The sequence below is a fragment of the Bombina bombina genome, chromosome 10 (genome assembly GCF_027579735.1).
Source record: "Bombina bombina isolate aBomBom1 chromosome 10, aBomBom1.pri, whole genome shotgun sequence".
Taxonomy (NCBI): domain Eukaryota; kingdom Metazoa; phylum Chordata; class Amphibia; order Anura; family Bombinatoridae; genus Bombina; species Bombina bombina.
Window position 1 is genome coordinate 130539853 of NC_069508.1, and position 19888 is coordinate 130559740.

Here is a 19888-nt window from a genome sequence, read left to right on the forward strand (position 1 = left end):
TTGCAGGTTTTGGTTATCCACATTGACAGTGGAGGGTTGGGAGTGGATTGGTGGATTTTGTAGGTTATTTATGAGTTTCCAAAACTTTCTAGGGTTACATATATTATTGTGCAGATTTTCACAGAAATATTGTGCCTTAGCCAATTTTGTTTGTTTAGTACATATATTTCGCCATTGTCTATATACACAGTGATCATTCATAGAGCCAGCATTTCAAAGTTAATAAAAGTGTAGTTTTTTTCAATTTTTTTCATCATATTTTATAAAAAAAAATTATAGTAAATTATATGATATGATGAAAATAATGGTATCTTTAGAAATTCCATTTAATGGCGAGAAAAATTGTATATAATATGTGTGGGTACAGTAAATGTGTAAGAGGAAAATTACAGCTAAACACAAACACAGCAGAAATGTAAAAATAATTAACGGTAAGAAAATTGAAAAACGGTCTTGTCACTAAGGAGTTAAGCTAAATTTCTCTAAAACTGAGCTCCTTATTTCCCCCCTTCTTCTAAAATCCCTACCCCCCCCCCCCCCCAACTTTCTCTAACTGTTGATAATCACATCATTATTGACTCAGATCTCTCTTTCACTCCTCACATACACTCTTTGGCAAATTTTTGCTGCCTCCACCTTAAAAACATCTCCAAAATTTGCCACTTCCTCACACAAGACACAACTAAGACTTTAATCCACTCTCTAATCATTTCCTGCCTTGACAACTTCATGCTCTTCGGCCTCCCTAGCTGCCGTCTATCTCCCTTACAATCTATAATAAATGCTTCTGCCAGGCTGATCTTCCTTACACGTCGCTCCTCATCTGCTGCACCTCTCTGCCAGTTAATTCACTGGCTTCCTCTAAGCTCCAGAATAAAACATAAAATCCTGAATATAACTTTTAAAGCTCTCAATAACACTGCCCCACCCTATATCTCCAAACTAGGTTCCAGATACTCATCATCCCGTTCCCTTCGCTCTGCTCATGACCTCCTCCTCTCTTGTTACCTCTAGTGGTGAAAAACTGTTAAAATGCATTCTGAAAAGAGGTGGCCTTCAAGGTCTAAGAAAAAAGCATATGAACCTCCTAGGTTAAGCTTTCAACTAAGAATACCAAGAGAACAAAGCAAAATTGGTGATAAAAGTAAATTGGAAAATTGTTTAAAATTACATGCTCTATCTGAATCATGAAAGTTTATTTTGGCCTAGACTGTCCCTTTAAGTATAGGTTAAAAAACTGTGTAAACATAGTCTGCAGAAGAAATTACACCCACAGTAGGAGGTAGAAGAGATAAGCAATAACATGTTAGTATTGGGCTTTGGTTTACAGAGATGATATAAAGAATGTGGGTGTACAGAAAGTGATAAACTAAAGATTTTGTTGGATTGCGGTTTCAAAGAACAAAACCAGATATTTAAAATACAAAAATAAACATAAATAAGCATTTTCTCATACATTTTTACTCTGTAACGACACCTTAATTTCCATGACTGATAAAATGATTTTACTTTGCAAACAAGTCCACCTTGTCTTATATATAATTTATGGTTGCTATAAACCTGGCAGCCTAGGACAACTGTACCATGACGTGCATACCCTCTCCATATGGCAGTATATATTTGTGGGGCAGGGTACAGAACATATTTGCTAGTGTTTATATCACAGGGCTCGGAAAATTCAAGGGGTATTGGAATATAAAAAAAATAAAATCCTAGAAGTGCCAGAAATATAAATCCAACTCTGACAGCATGGGAATTGGCAAGAATTTAAATTGGAGTCAGGTGTGTGGTTCTAGACTATTAAATTGGAGGTGTAAAATGTTGACCACAAAGCTAAGTATCAAGGGTGGATGGTGGGGACAAAATTTGCCTAAATTTAATCAAAAACATTTGTGGAACCAATATCTTGTTGAAAAAAATGACTGCAGCATCACAACGTAAACATTATGGAATTCATAACACAGCTGAGAGTTGCAAGTTAAAGGTATATTAAACCCAAATTTCTTCTTTCATAATTCAGATAAAGGAGCAATTTTAAGCAATTTTCTAATTTACTCCTATTATCAATTTTTCTTTGTTCTCTTGGTATCATTATTTGAAAAAGTAGGAATCTAAGCACCCTGGATATCTGATTGGTGGCTACATTTAGACAACAATCATCAAGAGCTACCCAGGTAGTGAACCAAAAATGAACGGAAGTCTTTATTAATGTGATATGAAACCCAAAATGTTTCTTTCATGATCCAGAGAATACAATTTAAAAAAAAATCCAATTTACTTATATTATCAAATTTGCTTTGTTTTCATGTTATTCTTTGTTGAAGAGATATCTAAATAGATAGCGTGCACATGTCTTGAGCACTACAAGAAAGGAAATAGTGTTGCCCTCTAGTGCTCTTTCTAATGTATAATATTGTTGCAAAACTGCTGCCAAATAGTGTTGCAGACACGTGCACACTCCAGAGCTTATCTTCCTGCTTTACAAAGGATAACAAGAAAACAAAGGAAAATTGATAATAGAAGTAAATTGAAAAGTTGTTTAAAAGGATAGAAAGATCAAAAATGAAATTGCATGAATGCATTTCAATGTGAAATAGAAGCATTTTTGCAATACACTTTCATTAGCAAAAATTCTTCTAGTAAAAAAATATTACTGTTTGTCTGCGGCATATGCACATATCCTGTGTGCGTCCGTGCACCAGTATGCAAACACTACACCTTCTAAGAGAGATGGCAGTAGTGTGTATTACTTCTGAAGACTTAAAGAGACAGTCTAGTCCAAAATAAACTTTCATGATTCAGATAGAGAATGTAATTTAAACAATTTTTCCAATTTACTTTTATCACCAATTTTGCTTTGTTCTCTTGGTATTCTTAGTTGAAAGCTAAACCTAAGAGGTTCATATGCTAATTTCTAAGCCCTTGAAGGCCGCCTCTTCTCTCAGGGCATTTTGACAGTTTTTCACCACTAGAGGGGGTTAGTTCATGTTTGTCATATAGATAACACTGTGCTCATGCACGTGGAGTTCAGGTGAGCCAGTTCTGATTGGCTAAAATGGATGTCTGTCAAAATAACTGATATAAGGGGGCAGTTTGCAGAGGCTTAGATACAAGGTAATCACAGAGGTAAAAAGTCTATTTATATAACAGTGTTGGTTATGAAAAACTGGGGAATGGGTAATAAAGGGATTAGTTATCTTTTAAAACAATAAAAATTCTGGTGTAGACTATCCCTTTATTTTGTGTCATAGAAGCCATTGCTGAGTAATTGTGCAGGCATGGTGTTTTACTTATTGGTTCACGAGCATTCACAGGATATGTGCATATGCCACAGACAAAACAATAATTACTTTAACTATAAGCATTTTTGATAATGAAAGTATATTGCAAAAATGCTTCTATTTTACATTGAATTGCATCTATGCACATTTCTTTTTTGACCTTTCTATCCCTTTAAAATTGTGTTCTATCTGAATCATGAAATACATTTTTATACTTTTATGTCCCTTTAATTCTGCATCCTGGGCATAACTCCAAAATAAATATCCTGACCACACCCCTAGAACACCAAGGAACGCACAGGGCCAACCCCTGGAGACACCTTTTATCTATCAGTGGAACTATATATAACAAAACAGGCATGGCAGTATTTTACAATTACAACCATTTACGTAAACTGTTTTGTGTTTCCTAAGTATTGTGGTTGTAATTATTGTTGTTTTGTGTTGCTAGCTGTTCTCATTTGATGGTTAAGATACTGTGTACTGAGCAATTCATGCAACTGTAGATCCCCACTAACAGAATGCTCGAAATGAGAGGTGAAGGAAAGCTGAAAGGGACAGTCTACTCCAGAATTGTTATTGTTTAAAAAAAAAATAGATAATCCCTTTATTACTCATTCCCCAGTTTTGCATAACTAACACAGTTATAATAATATACTTTTTACCTCTGTGATTACCTTGTATATAAGCCTCTCAGTGACGTGCAGTAATAGGAGGCAGGGGAGGCAGCGCCTCCCCTGTCCAATCAGTGAAAAAAGATTTCAAATAATATATATATTTTTTTTTTTTTAAAAGTATTTTTTGTCTTTTATTTTTTTGGCCACCCCCACCCCAAAGGGTACCCCCCACCCCCTGACGGCGATTACCCACATCATCATTATTTAACTTCATTTGTCCTGCGCTTGCGCTGCCAAATTCAGCATCCATTGTTGCGCAATTAGGAGGCAGTGAGCCGGTCTGCTGCCCTCCATTAATTGCGCAACATGGATCTGAATAACTTAACTGCTCACTTAAAGCTAGCTCCATCCAGTGGTGTCTTGCTGGGCCCTCATACAAGCTCCAATGGAGGCGGTTATCAAAACCGCCTCCATGATGGAGCTAGAACACTCAGCCAATCAGCATCAGCACTGCCGGGGAGGCGTGGCTGCTGGGCTGCTGAGTGACAGAGTGTGGGTCACGTGACGTCGGATTTATGTGACGTCGGCCGACACAGTCAGTTAGACTTCAGGCGCGGGAAGAGTCAAACTCAGTACAGGAGGGAGCTGCTGCTGAAGTGCGTGGCTGTGCTGCGTGCCCTGCCCTGTGCTGAAATTAAAGTGCTTGTGTGTGGACTCAGTCGACCAGGGAGACAGTGACTAAAGAAGAGCCAGCCAGGAGGAGCTGTCAGCTCAGCTGCGGTTGTGGATAAGTCTCTGGTCTGGAGTCCGGACTGTGGAGGGAGGTCCTGGAGGAGTCAGGAGGAGGACGGTGGATGGAGGAGCGAGCTGGAGCCACGTTGAGTGACAGTCTCAGTCTGTCTGACAGTAACGACCTCAGCAAAGGCTCAAGTAAGGTAAGGAACACACACACAGGGTGATGACAGTACTGACTCTGAGTACAACTACAACAAATTAATACAGGCAGTCAGCCACAGAGTCTGTCTAACTGTAATAATTTAATAATTAATTCATCACAGCCCTGCCAAACAAACCCCATTATATCAATAAGTAAGTTGCAACTTGCAAGGTCAAGATTGGGAAATGGTATATTAATTTAAATCAGTCAATAAGAGGAATTATCATGCTATGCACTTTAGCTCTCCTTTCACTGGCATCCAAGAGCCACATGATGATCCTGCTCATGTCTGAGTCTGACTGTCAGACATGGGCAGAATGTGGCTCTTGGATGCCAGTGAGTGAGAGGGAGCTGAAATGCATTGCAACTTTGAGTGTCACTGTCATACCACATGAGTTGTCATGCCTTTAGTATAGGCAGTGGCCTACTTGGCATAATGATACAAATTGCCCTGTTGATGCCTTTAATGTTATGCAGTTTTACACACACCATAGGAGTTATCATGCCAATAGGCAGCTGCCTACTTAGACTAATGACATATATGCAGAATGAGGAAAAAGGAAGCTGAGTCCTGTAGTCAGTGATAAGAGTTTATTTTGGAGCAGGCTTCAACATATCAGGTGAGTTCCTATCTAATGACATATATGGCCCTGTTTCTATGTTGTACAGTTGTAGGCAAATCAGAGTACTTCCTCCTCTCTCTCTATATGTAAAATAACTGCAGTTTAACCCTTACACAATAAATGATAAAGATACCCCCATAAACAATATGAAAATAATACCAAGTCCTCAAACCCCCTCCCCTGTGTCTCTCCCCCCATCTCTATCCCCCCTGTCTCTATCTCCCTTCTCCCCTGTCTCTATCCCCTTCTCCCCTGTCTCTATCCCCCCTTCTCCCCTGTCTCTATCCCCCCTTCTCCCCTGTCTCTATCCCCTTCTCCCCTGTCTCTATCCCCCTCTCCCCTGTCTCTATCCCCTTCTCCCCTGTCTCTATCCCCCCTTCTCCCCTGTCTCTATCCCCCCTTCTCCCCTGTCTCTATCCCCTTCTCCCCTGTCTCTATCCCCCTCTCCCCTGTCTCTATCCCCCTCTCCCCTGTCTCTATCCCCCTCTCCCCTGTCTCTATCCCCCCTCCTCTGTCTCTCTCCCTCCCTCTCCCCTCTATCTCTCCCTCCCTCTCCCCTCTATCTCTCCCGCTACGCATGCGCTGTTGAAATTTAATACTGTCAAACAAATTAAAAGTGTATATTGGTTTTTATATATATTTTATATATATATATATATAGCAAAGTTCAATCATTTCTCATGGTGATGAAATATGCGACGATGTGCTTTCATTGTTGTATTTTTCACCACTGTGAGAAGTGATTGAACTTTGCCATATATATATATATATATATATATATATATATATATATATATATATGTATGGGTAAAAGTTGAGGGTTCCAAACTATAGTGCTCGTAGAGTGGAGCAAACATAAAAAAGAGAACAATTTATGGTGCAGTATGAATATACTAGTTTACAGTATAGTGCAAAAAGAAAATTTATGCTTACCTGATAAATTTGTTTCTTTTTAGACACGATAAGTCCAAGGATCATCTTCATTACTTATGGGATATTCACCTCCTGGTCAGCAGGAGGAGGCAAAGAGCACCACAGCAGAGCTGTTAAATAGCTCCTCCCTTCCCTCCCACTCCAGTCATTCGACCGAAGTTAGGAAGAGAAAGGAAAAGCCAAGGTGCAAAGGTGTCTGAAGTTTACAATAATTAACAATCTGTCGTAAAAGAACAGGGCGTGCCGTGGACTCATTGTGTCTAAAAATAAACAAATTTATCAGGTAAGCATAAATTTTCTTTTCTTTTTAAATAAATGATGAGTCCACGGATCATCTTCATTACTTATGGGATACAATACCCAAGCTAGAGGACACAGATGATAAGGGAGGGACAAGACAGGGAACCTAAATGGCACCACTGCTTGAAGAACCTTTCTCCCAAAAGTGGCCTCAGCCGAGGCAAAAGTATCAAATTTATAGAATTTTGAAAAAGTGTGAAGAGAGGACCAAGTTGCAGCCTTGCAAATCTGTTCCACAGAAGCTTCATTTTTGAATGCCCATGAGGAAGCAACAGCCCTAGTGGAATGAGCCATAACTCTTTCAGGAGGCTGCTGTCCAGCAGTCTCATATGCCAAACGGATGATACTCTTCAGCCAAAAAGAAAGAGAGGCAGCCGTAGCTTTCTGACCCTTACGTTTTCCAGAGAAAATTACAAACAAAGAAGAGGACTGACGAAAGTCCTTATTTGCTTGTAAATAAAAATTTAAAGCACGGACCACGGAGGAGTAACTGGCTTAAACACAGGCCTATTCCTGACCAAGGCCTGACAACAGGACTGTACATCTGGAACATCTGCCAGACGTTTGTGTAACAAAATAGATAAGGCAGATATTTGACCCTTTAGGGAACTTGTCGATAAACCCTTCTCCAAACCTTCTTGGAGAAAAGACAACATTTTGGGAATCCTAACTCTACTCCATGAGTAGCCCATGGATTCACACCAATAGAGATATTTACACCATATCTTATGGTAAATCTTTCTAGTTACAGGCTTACGAGCCTGAATCATGGTCTCTATGACCAAATCAGAAAAACCCCGCTTGGATAAGATTAAATTTTCAATCTCCAAGCAGTCAGCTTCAGAGAAACTAGATTTGGGTGAAGGAAGGGCCCTTGAATTAGAAGATCCTTTCTCAACGGAAGTCTCCAAGGTGGCAGAGATGACATGTCCACCAGATCTGCATACCAAATCCTGTGAGGCCAAGCAGGTGCAATGAGGATCACTGATGCCCTCTCCTGCTTGATTTGAGCAATGACCCGGGGAAGAAGCGCAAACAGGGGAAATAGGTATGCAAGGCTGAAGGACCAAGGAACTGCCAGAGCATCTATCAGTTCCGCCTGGGGATCCCTGGACCTCGACCCTTATCTCGGGAGCTTGGCATTCTGACAAGATGCCATGAGATCTAACTCCGGCCAACCCCATTTGAGAATCAGGTTGGAGAACACTTCCGGATGAAGTTCCCACTCTCCCGGATGAAAAGTCTGCCTGCTCAGAAAGTCCGCCTCCCAGTTGTCCACCCCTGGGATGTGGATCGCTGACAGATAGCAAGAATGAGCCTCTGCCCACCGGATTATCTTGGCTACCTCGGTCATCGCCAAGGAACTCCTCGTTCCTCCCTGATGATTGTTGTAAGCCACTGACTTTATGTTGTCCAATTGGAATCTGATAACTGGGCCGAAGCCAACTGAGGCCAGAAGAGCATTGAAGATCTTAGTTCCAGAATGTTTATAGGAAGAACAGACTCCGTCGGAGTCCACACTCCCTGAGCCTTTATGGAACCCCAGACAGCTCCCCACCCTAGAAGGCTGGCGTCCATTGTCACAATCATCCAGGACGGTCTGTGAAACCAGGTTCCCTGGGATAGATGATCCAGAGACAACCACCATTGAAGTGAGTCCCTCATCTCCTGTTCCAGGGTTATTTGAGGAGACAAGTCTGCATAATCTCCATTCCACTGCCTGAGCATGTTTAACTGCAAAGGCCTGAGGTGGAACCGAGCAAACGGGATGATGTCCATTGCCGCCACTATCAGTCTGATTACTTCCATGCACTGAGCCACTGATGGCCAAGGAGTGGGCTGAATGGCTCAACAGGCATCCAGAATCTTTGATTTCCTGACTTCTGTCAGACAAATCCTCATAGATATAGAATCGATTAGAGTTCCCAAGAAAGTCACCCTTGTCTTCAGGATTAAGGAACTCTTTTCCAGATTTACCTTCCACCCGTGAGTTCTCAGGAAGGATAGCACAAAGTCGGTATGAGCTCTTGCTTGCTGACAAGATGGTGCTTGGATTAGAATATTGTCCAGATAAGGCGTCACCGCAATGCCTCGCAGTCTTAGAACTGCTAGCAGAGACCCCAGAACTTTTGTGAAAATTCTGGGTGCCGTGGCCAGACCGAAAGGAAGAGCCACGAACTGAAAGTGTTTGTCCAGAAAAGCAAACCTCAGGAACCTGTGATGAGCTCTATGGATAGGAAAATGTAGATATGCATCCTTTAAATCCACTGTCATCATAAATTGACCCTCCTGGATCAATGAAAAAAAGGTACGAATAAATTCCATCTTGAATGACGGAACTCTGAGAAATATGTTTAGACTCTTGAGGTCTAAGAAAGGTCTGAAAGTTCCCTCCTTTTTGAGAACCACAAACAGATTTTAATAAAAACCCTGCCCCTGTTCCTGTACTGGAACGGAAACAATCACTCCCAGGGAGGAGAGGTCTCTTACACAATGTAAGAACGCCTCTTTTTTATTTGGTCTGCAGATAATCTTGAAAGAAGAAATCTTCCTCTGGGAGGAAAATTTTTGAACTCCAATTTGTATCCCTGAGACACTATTTCTACTGCCCAGGGATCCTGTACGTCCCGAACCCAAGCCTGAACAAAGAAGGAAAGTCTGCCCCCTACCAGATCCGGTCCCGGATCGGGGTCATGCCCTTCATGCTGTTTTGGATTCAACAGCAGGCTTCTTGGATTGTTTACCCTTGTTCCAAGGTTGGGTCTCCAAGTAGGCTTAGATTGTTCTGGTTTAGAGGAGGAAGAGAAACAATTTCCCTTGAAATTTCGAAAGGAACGAAAATTACTCTGTCATCCTTTTTGTTTGTTTCTCTTATCTTGAGGAAGGAGAAGACTCTTACCTCCCGTGATAACAGAGATCATTTCTGTCAGGCCAGGTCCAAACAAGGTCTTCCCCTTGTAAGGAAACGCTAGAAGCTTAGACTTAGATGACACATCTGCAGACCAAGGTTTTAACCATAAGGCTCTGTGGGCTAAGATAGAGAACCCCAAACTCTTGGCTGCCAATTTAGTAATTTGCAGAGAAGTGTCAGTAATAAAAGCATTAGCTAACTTCAGAGCTTTAATCCTATCTTGGATTTCCTCCAAGGAAGTCTCAGTCCTGAGAGACTCAGACAGGGCATCAAACCAATAAGCTGCCACACTGGTGACAGTGGCAATGCACGCAGCTGGCTGCAAAAGCAGGCTCTGGTGAACATAAATCTTTTTAAGTAGACCCTTCAACTTCTTGTCCATGGGGTCTTTAAAGGCACAACTATCCTCAATGGGAATAGTAGTTTGCTTGGCTAAGGTGGAAATAGCTCCTTCCACCTTAGGAACCACTTGCCAAGCCTCCCTGACAGAGACAGTTATAGGAAACATCTTTTTGAAAATAGGAGAAAATAGAAAGAATCTCCAAAGCTCGCTTCGGCACTGGAAAAACGTCTGAGTAAGAAGGAACTTCAAAATATCTGTCCAATTTACTCAACTTCACAGGAGCGACTACTTCTGTGGAATCACAGTCATCTAAAGTAACCAAAACCTCCCTGAGTAACAGACGTAGGTGTTCTAGTTTAAACCTGAAAAATACAACCTCTGAATCAGTCAAAGGCAATGAACTTTCTGAGTCTGAAATTTCGCCTTCCAATGGAACCTCAATACCCTCCATCTCAGTTCCCTGGGAGGGTACATCCGAGATTGCCACCATTGCATCAAAAAACTCACTGACCGCATGGTTGTCTTTCCTCTTATGTTTGCCTTGTAGCATAGGAAAAGCAGACAACGCATCAGAAATTGTGGAATACATAAGCACAGCTATGTCTTTTAAGGTGACTCTAGCAGGCGCTTGAGCAGAAGTACAGGTCACTGCTTGTGCGGGCGTTAAGTTTGGGACGCTTGGGAAGAAAGCTGTGGCATACTCTGAATCTTTAGACTCCTGAGAAGCATCCGCTTTTGAAAAACTTTGCTCATGCAAAATCTTTTCCTTATAAAATAAAGCCCTCTCAATACATGAGGGACAAAAAGGGATTGGTGGTTCCACATTTGCATCCAAACACATGGAGCAAGTAACATTCTGCACGGCTCCTAAGTCCATACTGAAACCCCAATGTTAAAAAAAAAAAATTTACCCCCAAATTTTTTTTTTAATAATAAATTGTTACTGTCCCCTTAAAATATAAAATGAAACCTTTTTACTACATGCAGAAAAGTGTTCCAAAAATATTAGGAGATAATCAAATTACATTATATTCCAAAAAAATGTGATCACTTAAAACGTTACTGTGTCTTTAAATTTTAAAAAGACAACTATTTTTTGCAGCAAAAAGAAACACTCTGCTGAGGTGCCTACCTGCCAACCGGGGTCATTGCTACGTTCTTACCGGTCCGGATGATAAGGACTCCAATAACACTAAAACCGCTTGCTCTATATAGTTAAAAACCAAGCGATTATAGTGCGACATTGATCCGACGTCCCTCACACCAGACAAGGCTGAATATTGCGCAGCTCACTTTAGGAAGCGTGGAAACCATAGCCCCGCCCATTGTGGGCGTTACTAAAACACACAAGACGACTGGCTTCACTTAGAGAAAATAAACCGTTAGGGAAAAAAACGTAATGGAAAAAACAAGCTTAGCTCCCAGCCCCAGTGCCTGTACATATGCTGTCCCAAGACTCTCCATACACAGAGAGCATGATGTCCCAACATAAAAGAGCCCCATGACCGAGACTTATATGTTTAAGTATATAATTAAAGTGCCCACTTTCCTCTGAGTGTTTTGTGTTTCTCCCGGAATAAAAAAGTCAGCACTTACCTTAATGCTGCCCGACAGCAAGACAGTCCAGCAGGTTTAAGACGTCCTCTCCCTCCCATAGCCCTGTGGAAAATGATAAAGCCTGAGTAAGACAGCTTAGGCCATCAGGATAAGGGCAGCATAAACGTATGGGAGGCGCAGTGAGAATTATGCCCCACAAGTTCCCATTGCTTTAAAGCCACCAAAAGCTCTACTGAAGAGACTGATATTGACTATGGCTACACCCTAGAACAAAGCAGCACAATCTTGCACTACTTTAAAAACTCTTGATTGACAAATCTTTTCTAACACCTAACTTTACCTCTTCCTAGCACTAACGTAGGCAAAGAGAATGACTGGGGTGGGAGGGAAGGGAGGAGATATTTAACACCTCTACTGTGGTGCTCTTTGCCTCCTCCTGCTGACCAGGAGGTGAATATCCCATAACTAAAGAAGATGATCCGTGGACTCATTGTGTCTTTAAAAAAAAAGAGTAAGAAATGTTGCTTACCTTTTTAAAGCTCAAATATGTGAGGTATGTGAGGAGCCTTGGAGGGAATTAATCCCTATCTGTGTTAAAGATGTTTGTCTTGGTGGTACATATGGGATTCAATACTTCTTTAAATCTTGTGCCTATGGAAAGTGCTTCTCCTCTGTGGAGTATGGTAACTTTAATTTCCAATGAAGAATTTCAGCTGTATGATGTAGGTTGAATCCTTTCTTTTCCAGTATTGTATTATTGCCTTAATTGGGAAATAATAATAAACTTCCCCTCTCTGGGGTATGGTAGATGCCTTTTTAGAAAATGAATCAAATACTAGTAGCTGATGAAAAATTAATATATTTTATTTAAGCACAAACAACCAGTGTCAGTGCTAATGACTAAAAAGTCTCAAGATGGTATTAGTTACTGCTTGTGTAGAGACTTGAAGAAACTACTTTCCACAAAGAAGGCAATTTGGATAAATGCCTTATTTTTCACAAACAATCAGCTAGATTACGAGTTTTTCGTTTCGAGCTGTGCGGTGCTAATGAGCAGTTTTCTCTCACCGCTCACTTACCTGCAGCGCTGGTATTACGGGTTTTTACAAACCCGGCGTTAAAAGGCAAGAAGTGAGCGTAGAGCAAAATTGAGCTCCTTACCACACTCCAATACCAGCGCTGCTTAAGTCAGCGGTGAGCTGGTCATACGTGCTTGTGCACCATTTCCCCATAGAAATCAACAGGGAGAGCCGGCTGAGAAAAAGTCTAACACCTGCAAAAAAGCAACATAAAACTCAGTAACGCAGCCCCATTGATTCCTATGGGGAAACACATTTTATGTTTACACCTAACACCCTAACATGAACCCCGAGTCTAAACACCCCTAATCTTACACTTATTAACCCCTAATCTGCCGCCCCCGACATCGCCGACACCTGCATTATATTTTTTAACCCCTAATCTGCCTCTCCGGACACCGCCGCCACCTACATTATAGTTATGAACCCCTAATCTGCTGCCCCCAACATCTCCGACACCTACATTATATTTATTAACCCCTAATCTGCCGCCCCCAATGTTGCTGCAACCTACCTACACTTATTAACTCCTAATCTGCCGCCCAAAACGTTGCCGCCACTATACTAAATGTATTAACCCCTAAACCTAAGTCTAACCCTAACACCCCCTAACTTAAATATAATTTAAATAAATATAAATAAAAATTACTATAATTAACTAAATAATTCCTATTTAATACTAAATACTTACCTATAAAATACACTCTAAGATAGCTACAATATAACTAATAGCTACAGTACATTGTAGCTAGCTTAGGGTTTATTTTTATTTTACAGGCAAGTTTGTATTTATTTTAACTAGGCAGAATAGTTATTAAATAGTTAACTATTTAATAACTACCTAGCTAATTAAATACAAAAGTACCTGTAAAATAACACCTAACCTAATTTACAATAATACCTAACACTACACTACAATTAAATAAATTAACTAAATTAAATACAAATATCTAAATTAAATTAAATTAGCTAAAGTACAGAAACAAACAAACACTAAATTACAGAAAATAATAAACAAATTAAAGATATTAAAACTAATTACACCTAATCTAATAGCCCTATCAAAATAAAAAAGCCCCCCAAAATAAAGGAACCCCCTAGCCTAAACTAAACTACTAATAGCCCTTAAAAGGGCATTTTGCGGGCATTGCCCCAAAGTAATCAGCTATTTTACCTGTAAAAAAAAATACAAACAACCCCCCCCAACAGTAAAACCCACCACCCACACAACCAACCCCCCAAATAAAATACTATCTTATAAAACCTAAGCTCCCTATTGCCCTTAAAAGGGCATTTGGATGGGCATTGCCCTTAAAAGGGCAGTTAGCTCTTTTGCGGCCCCCTACCCTAATCTAAAAAATAAAACCCACCCTTAAAAAACCTAACACTAACCCCCTGAAGATCGATTTACTGTTCTGAAGACCGAACATCCATCCTCAAGGAAGCGACAGAAGTCTTCATCCAACCGGGCCGAAGTCCTCAACGAAGCCGGGAGAAGTCTTCATCCAAGCCGGGCGAAGTGGTCCTCTAGACGGGCAGAAGTCTTCATCCAGACGGCATCTTCTATCTTCATCCATCCGACGCGGAGCGGCTCCATCTTCAAGACATCCGACGCGGAACATCCTCTTCAAATGACGGCTTCTTACTGAATGACGGTTCCTTTAAGTGACGTCATCCAAGATGGCGTCCCTTAGATTCCGATTGGCTGATAGAATTCTATCAGCCAATTGGAATTAAGGTAGAAAAAATCCTATTGGCTGATCCAATCAGCCAATAGGATTGAGCTTGCATTCTATTGGCTGATTTGAACAGCCAATAGAATGCCAGCTCAATCCTATTGGCTGATTGCATCAGCCAATAGGATTTTTTCTACCTTAATTCCGATTGGCTGATAGAATTCTATCAGCCAATCGGAATCTAAGGGAGGCCATCTTGGATGACGTCACTTAAAGGAACCGTCATTCAGTAAGAAGCCGTCATTTGAAGAGGATGCTCCGTGTCGGATGTCTTGAAGATGGAGCCGCTCTGCGTCGGATGGATGAAGATAGACAATGCCGTCTGGATGAAGACTTCTGCCCGTCTGGAGGACCACTTCTTCCGGCTTCATTGAGGACTTCGGCCCGGTTGGATGAAGACTTCTGCCGCTTCCTTGAGGATGGTACTTTTGTATTTATTTTAGCTAGGTAGTTATTAAATAGTTAATAACTATTTAAGAACTATTCTACCTAGTTAAAATAAATAGAAACTTGCCTGTAAAATAAAAATAAACCCTAAGCTAGCTACAATGTAACTATTAGTTATATTGTAGCTAGCTTAGGGTTTATTTTATAGGTAAGTATTTAGTTTTAAATAGGAATAATTTAATTATAGTAATTTTCCATTGGTTTGAAATGTGAAGTTATTTTGTGCAGAGTATTAGTAAATACAGTTGGTGGAGAGTACCTGATGTAGTTCTTGAAAGGATAAGGTGGTTTTATTCCTTATCAGGTTTTCTACTAGATAAGATGGCGCTGGACCGGAAGTGACGTCACAATGAAATTCATCATTGGAAATTAAAGTTACCATACTCCACAGAGGAGAAGCACTTTCCATAGGCACAAGAATTAAAGAAGTATTGAATCCCATATGTACCACCAAGACAAACATCTTTAACACAGATAGGGATTAATTCCCTCCAAGGCTCCTCACATGTTTGAGGTTTAAAAAGGTGAACAACATTTCTTACTCTTTTGCACTATACTGTAAACTAGTATATTCATACTGCACCATAAATTGTTCTCTTTTTAATGTTTCCTCCACTCTACGAGCGCTATAGTTTGGAACCCTCAACTCCTACCCATACTACTATTTTTTCCATTTGATAATAGTGGAATTTCCAGACCAAGCTGCTTAGAAAAACATCAGGACGAACTTTAAATAAGGCAAAATAACTATTTGCATAAAACACAGCACAAGCCAAAACACCCTTTTCTTTTTATTCATACATATTTATATATATATATATATATATATATATATATATATAATATGCACTTTTAATTTGTGTGACGGTATTAAATTTCAACAGCGCATGAGTAGCGGCAGCAAGATCCGACACAACTTCCTTGTCAGAATCTGCTCCCTCTGAGTGCGCATGTTGCTGATTGACATAATCGCATTCCACACATTCCTATTTAAAATATATGGAGTGTGATTACGTCATACAGAGCATGCACAGTCAGGGGGAGCAGATTCTGACAAAGAAGCAGAATCTGATAGAACGCCGGGCCTATTTTTTGTTCAGTACCTGTGTAGCGCTTGCTGATTGGTGGCTAAATGTAGCTACCAATCAGCAAGCGCTACCCAGGTGCTAAAACAAAAATGGTCCGGCTTCTAAGCTTACATTCCTGCTTTTTCAAATACAAATAGCAAGAGAATGAAAAAATAGGAGTAAATTAGAAAGTTGCTTAAAATTGCATGTTCTATCTGAATCATCAAAGAGAATAATTTGGGTTTAGTTTCCCTTTAATCTGTAGTCTTACATATTTAGGTTGTCCCATTAAAAAGTATTGCAGCCAGCAGAGAATATAGGCCTTGCCTCTGTGCTTGATATCTCAGCTGCATCTGTAACAATTTGTTCTGTTTGTGAATCTCAGAAGAGTGGTTGAGACTGTACCTATAAATAAATCGGATCTGCAACCTTTTAACATGGCATTTTAATCATATGCGTCATGCCTGAAATCGCCATTCCTTAAGATTGATTTACCTCTTTCAAGCACATTTGGACATTTTTCAGAAACATTCTCTAAGCAATATGTTACTGCTTACAATAGGGAGAAAGAAATGTCCTGGAATTTGATGACATCATGCAAATTCTTTTTTCCCTGGGCAATGAGATGCAGACTTTTTTATATGTACAAGCAGGCACTAATGAAATCATCTGTTATAACCCTTTTTGGGGGAAAAGGCTGTTTAATGTTTTACACATACAAATAGTATAAAAATATAATGTATTTCAGAACTTGACAAATTTTGAGCTCGTAAAAAAAAAAATACATCTGGCTCCTAACGTCTGTCTGACAGTTCCTGAAGATCTCACAAATTTTTGAATCATTTCAAAAAAATGTATTGACATCATTCAAATGTACTATAAATGTAATATAAAAGGATTATATGAACATAAATATTAAGAAAATTTGACATAAGCTTTCATTATTCCATCCTAAATAAACACTGTTTTAGTAACTGAAAATTAAGCAGCCATTGCTCAACATTCAAAAAAAAAACTAGAATAGGTACATTTATGGATAAATGTGTAACTAAAGGAGTTGGACAAAACACACACATAATATATACATATATTATTTTAATTGCAAGAGTCTGATAACAGTATAAGTATATTGATTGGACAATAGGCTTTGGAACAAGAAACCAGCAGTTAGTCCAATATCCCTATATAAATCTACTTTGAAGGTTGGGCTTATGTACTGGGTCATGGGATGGCATACTGTGACTATCCCCCAGGCTGAAAGGTGCCAGTCTTCTCCTGCATATGGAACAGGTTGTGCCAGTTCCTTTAGGGGTGCAATGTGTGCAAGTTTTTTTTTTTTTAACTATCCCACATGATACGGCTCATGCAAAACATGTTTCAGAGACGCTTGAAAAATAATAAAGTTGCTTTTCTATGTGACAAACAGCATTTTGTGTCACTTGCATAACTTACATCTATTTTGTAAACCTTTATCTAAACAACAGATAAACATGTATACACACACAATAAGTAAATCTATATTTTATCCCTTTTTTTAAAGATATGAAGATGTCTCTGCATAGCAGCCTAATTTATAATATAAATAGAATGTATTAACACTTTCAGTATACTGCAATCTCTATAAACACATAAAGCATTGATTACATCTCATTAATTACACCAGTGAATGTTAAATTACATATTAAATTTGCTTATTGTGCTAAGAAACAGAAATATGCTCTAATGATGAAATGCATTTTACTGCTATCTGGTTTCTATGCATTACAATATTCTTTAGAATGATTTGTTATATTTACAGTACCTTCTTCTCCAAACTGATCATAGATATCCCTCTTCTTGGGGTCACTGAGAACCTCATAGGCTTCTGCAATCTCTTTAAACTTCTCCTCTGCATGAGCAGATTTGTTTTTGTCTGGGTGCCATTTGAGTGCTTGTTTTCTGTAAGCTTTTTTGATATCCTCTTCAGAAGACCCCTTTTCAATGCCCAAAATGGAATAGTAATCTTTCCCCATAACTCTGTCAGCTAATACAAAACTAAATGTTTTTATATAATGTTCAGGTGTTGTTTTAATATATCAAGTATAAACCAGAAAAGAAGTCACAGATTGTTGATCCAGTGTAGGCTCTGTGTATACTCAGACTGTCAGTGCCTGAGTAGTATCTTTTCCTGGGATGAAATTCCTTCCCCTACTGATCATATATAGAAAAATCTGCTTCCAGCCTCCCATTTACGTCTATGATGCCTGCAGAATACACTAGCTCTTTCTAGAACTTTTTTTTTAAACAAGCCTAGCTTTATCATAATAGAGGCAGCAGAGTCCCTATATAACCCAGTATAATGCAACTACAAATACACAAAGCTTTATACAAATAATAATACAGATGACATTAATGTAAAAACTATTGCAAATTAATAAAATATAGCAAGAAATTATATATATATGACAATCAGAATAAAAAATCCCTGCTCATTAAAGAGACAAAATTTTAATCGCTGAGATTATTTTAAATCACACTTTTGTAGCAATGTGCACAGTTATTTACTCTTGAGAACGTTTCTGCTTTTGCTGTGTTTTATAGCTCCAGAGTTTGTGCTTCCAAATATGTGGTTCCGTGTATTATTCCTGTATTGGAGTCATTTACACATATGGGGCGCGATCCGATATAGATCGTAGTATGCGGCGCAAGCGAGGGAACCCGCATCGCCCGCAGTTTCAGCTCGCAACTCGAGCTATCCCATATACGGCGCCATCAGATGCTAACGTGTCGTAAGTCGCATAAACCAGCGATGTCCATAAATCTGCGCAAGTACAAATTTCTGGTGTCGCCATTGACTTGCGGCACGTTAGAAACTGCCGACGCCTACAAAACCTGACTAAAGTCTAAATCACCCGCACTGTCTAACACGCCTCCCTAACATAGCCCGACACGTCTAACACGCCTCCCTAACATAGCCCGACACGTCTAACCCTCTATCCGCTATCCCCCCTCACTAGCCTAACAATAAAATATGTATTAACCCCTAAACTGCCGCTCCCGGAGCCCGCCGCTACCTAATAAAGTTATTAACCCCTAAACCGCCGCCAGCTATATTAAATCTATAACCCCCAAAAGTGAGCCCCTAACACCGCTGCCATCTACCTTACCTACCCCCTAAAGTGAGCCCCTACCCCGCCGCTATCTATTTTAAAATTATTAACCCCTAATCTAATCCCCCTACCCCGCCGCCATCTATATTAAATTATTTAACCCCTAAAATACTAAACTATCCCTACCACTAAACCTAAGTCTAACCCTACAAATAGCCCTGAAAAGGGCTTTTTGCGTGGCATTGCCCCAAAGTAACAGCTCTTTTGCCAGCCCTTAAAAGGGCTTTTTGCGGGGCTTTGTCACAAAGTAAACTGCTCTTTTGCCTACAATCTACATCCCCCTACACCGCGGCCACCTATAATAAATGTATTAACCCCTAATCTAATCCCCCTACACCGCCGCCAGCTATATTAACTATATTAACCCTAATTATATTAGGGTTAATATAGTTAATATAGTTATTTTATTATATATATTAACTATATTAACCCTAATTATATTAGGGTTCATATAGTTAATATCGTTATTATATTATATATATATTAAGTATAATAACCCTATCTAACTCTAACATCCTAACTAAACTCTTATTAAAATAAATCTAATATTAATATTATTGATTAAAATATTCCTATTTAAATCTAAATACTTACCTATAAAATAAACCCTAAGATAGCTACAATGTAATTAATAATTACATTATAGCTATGTTAGGGTTTATATTTATTTTACAGGTAAATTGTTAATTATTTTAACTAGGTATAATAGCTATTAAATAGTTATTACCTATTTAATAGCTACCTAGTTAAAATAATTACCCAATTACCTGTAAAATAAATCCTAACCTAAGTTACAAATACACCTACATTATCAATAAATTAAAGAAACTACAAATATCTATCTAAAAATACAATTAAATAAACTAAACTAAATTACAAAAAAACAAAAAACACTAAATTACAAAAAA

General features: G+C 39.3%; 1 protein-coding gene across 1 annotated transcript in view; it reads right to left on the bottom strand.

Annotated features, from left to right (window-relative positions):
- The window catches only part of DNAJB4 (DnaJ heat shock protein family (Hsp40) member B4), a 49991-nt gene extending 31987 nt beyond the window's left edge, over positions 1 to 18004 (bottom strand). Inside the window, exon 1 of the mRNA XM_053693328.1 lies at positions 17633 to 18004. Within this exon, the coding sequence (XP_053549303.1) occupies positions 17633 to 17843 (211 nt within the window). The 5' untranslated portion in view covers positions 17844 to 18004. The remainder of the gene's footprint in view (positions 1 to 17632) is intronic.
- Between the last annotated feature and the right edge of the window lie 1884 nt (positions 18005 to 19888).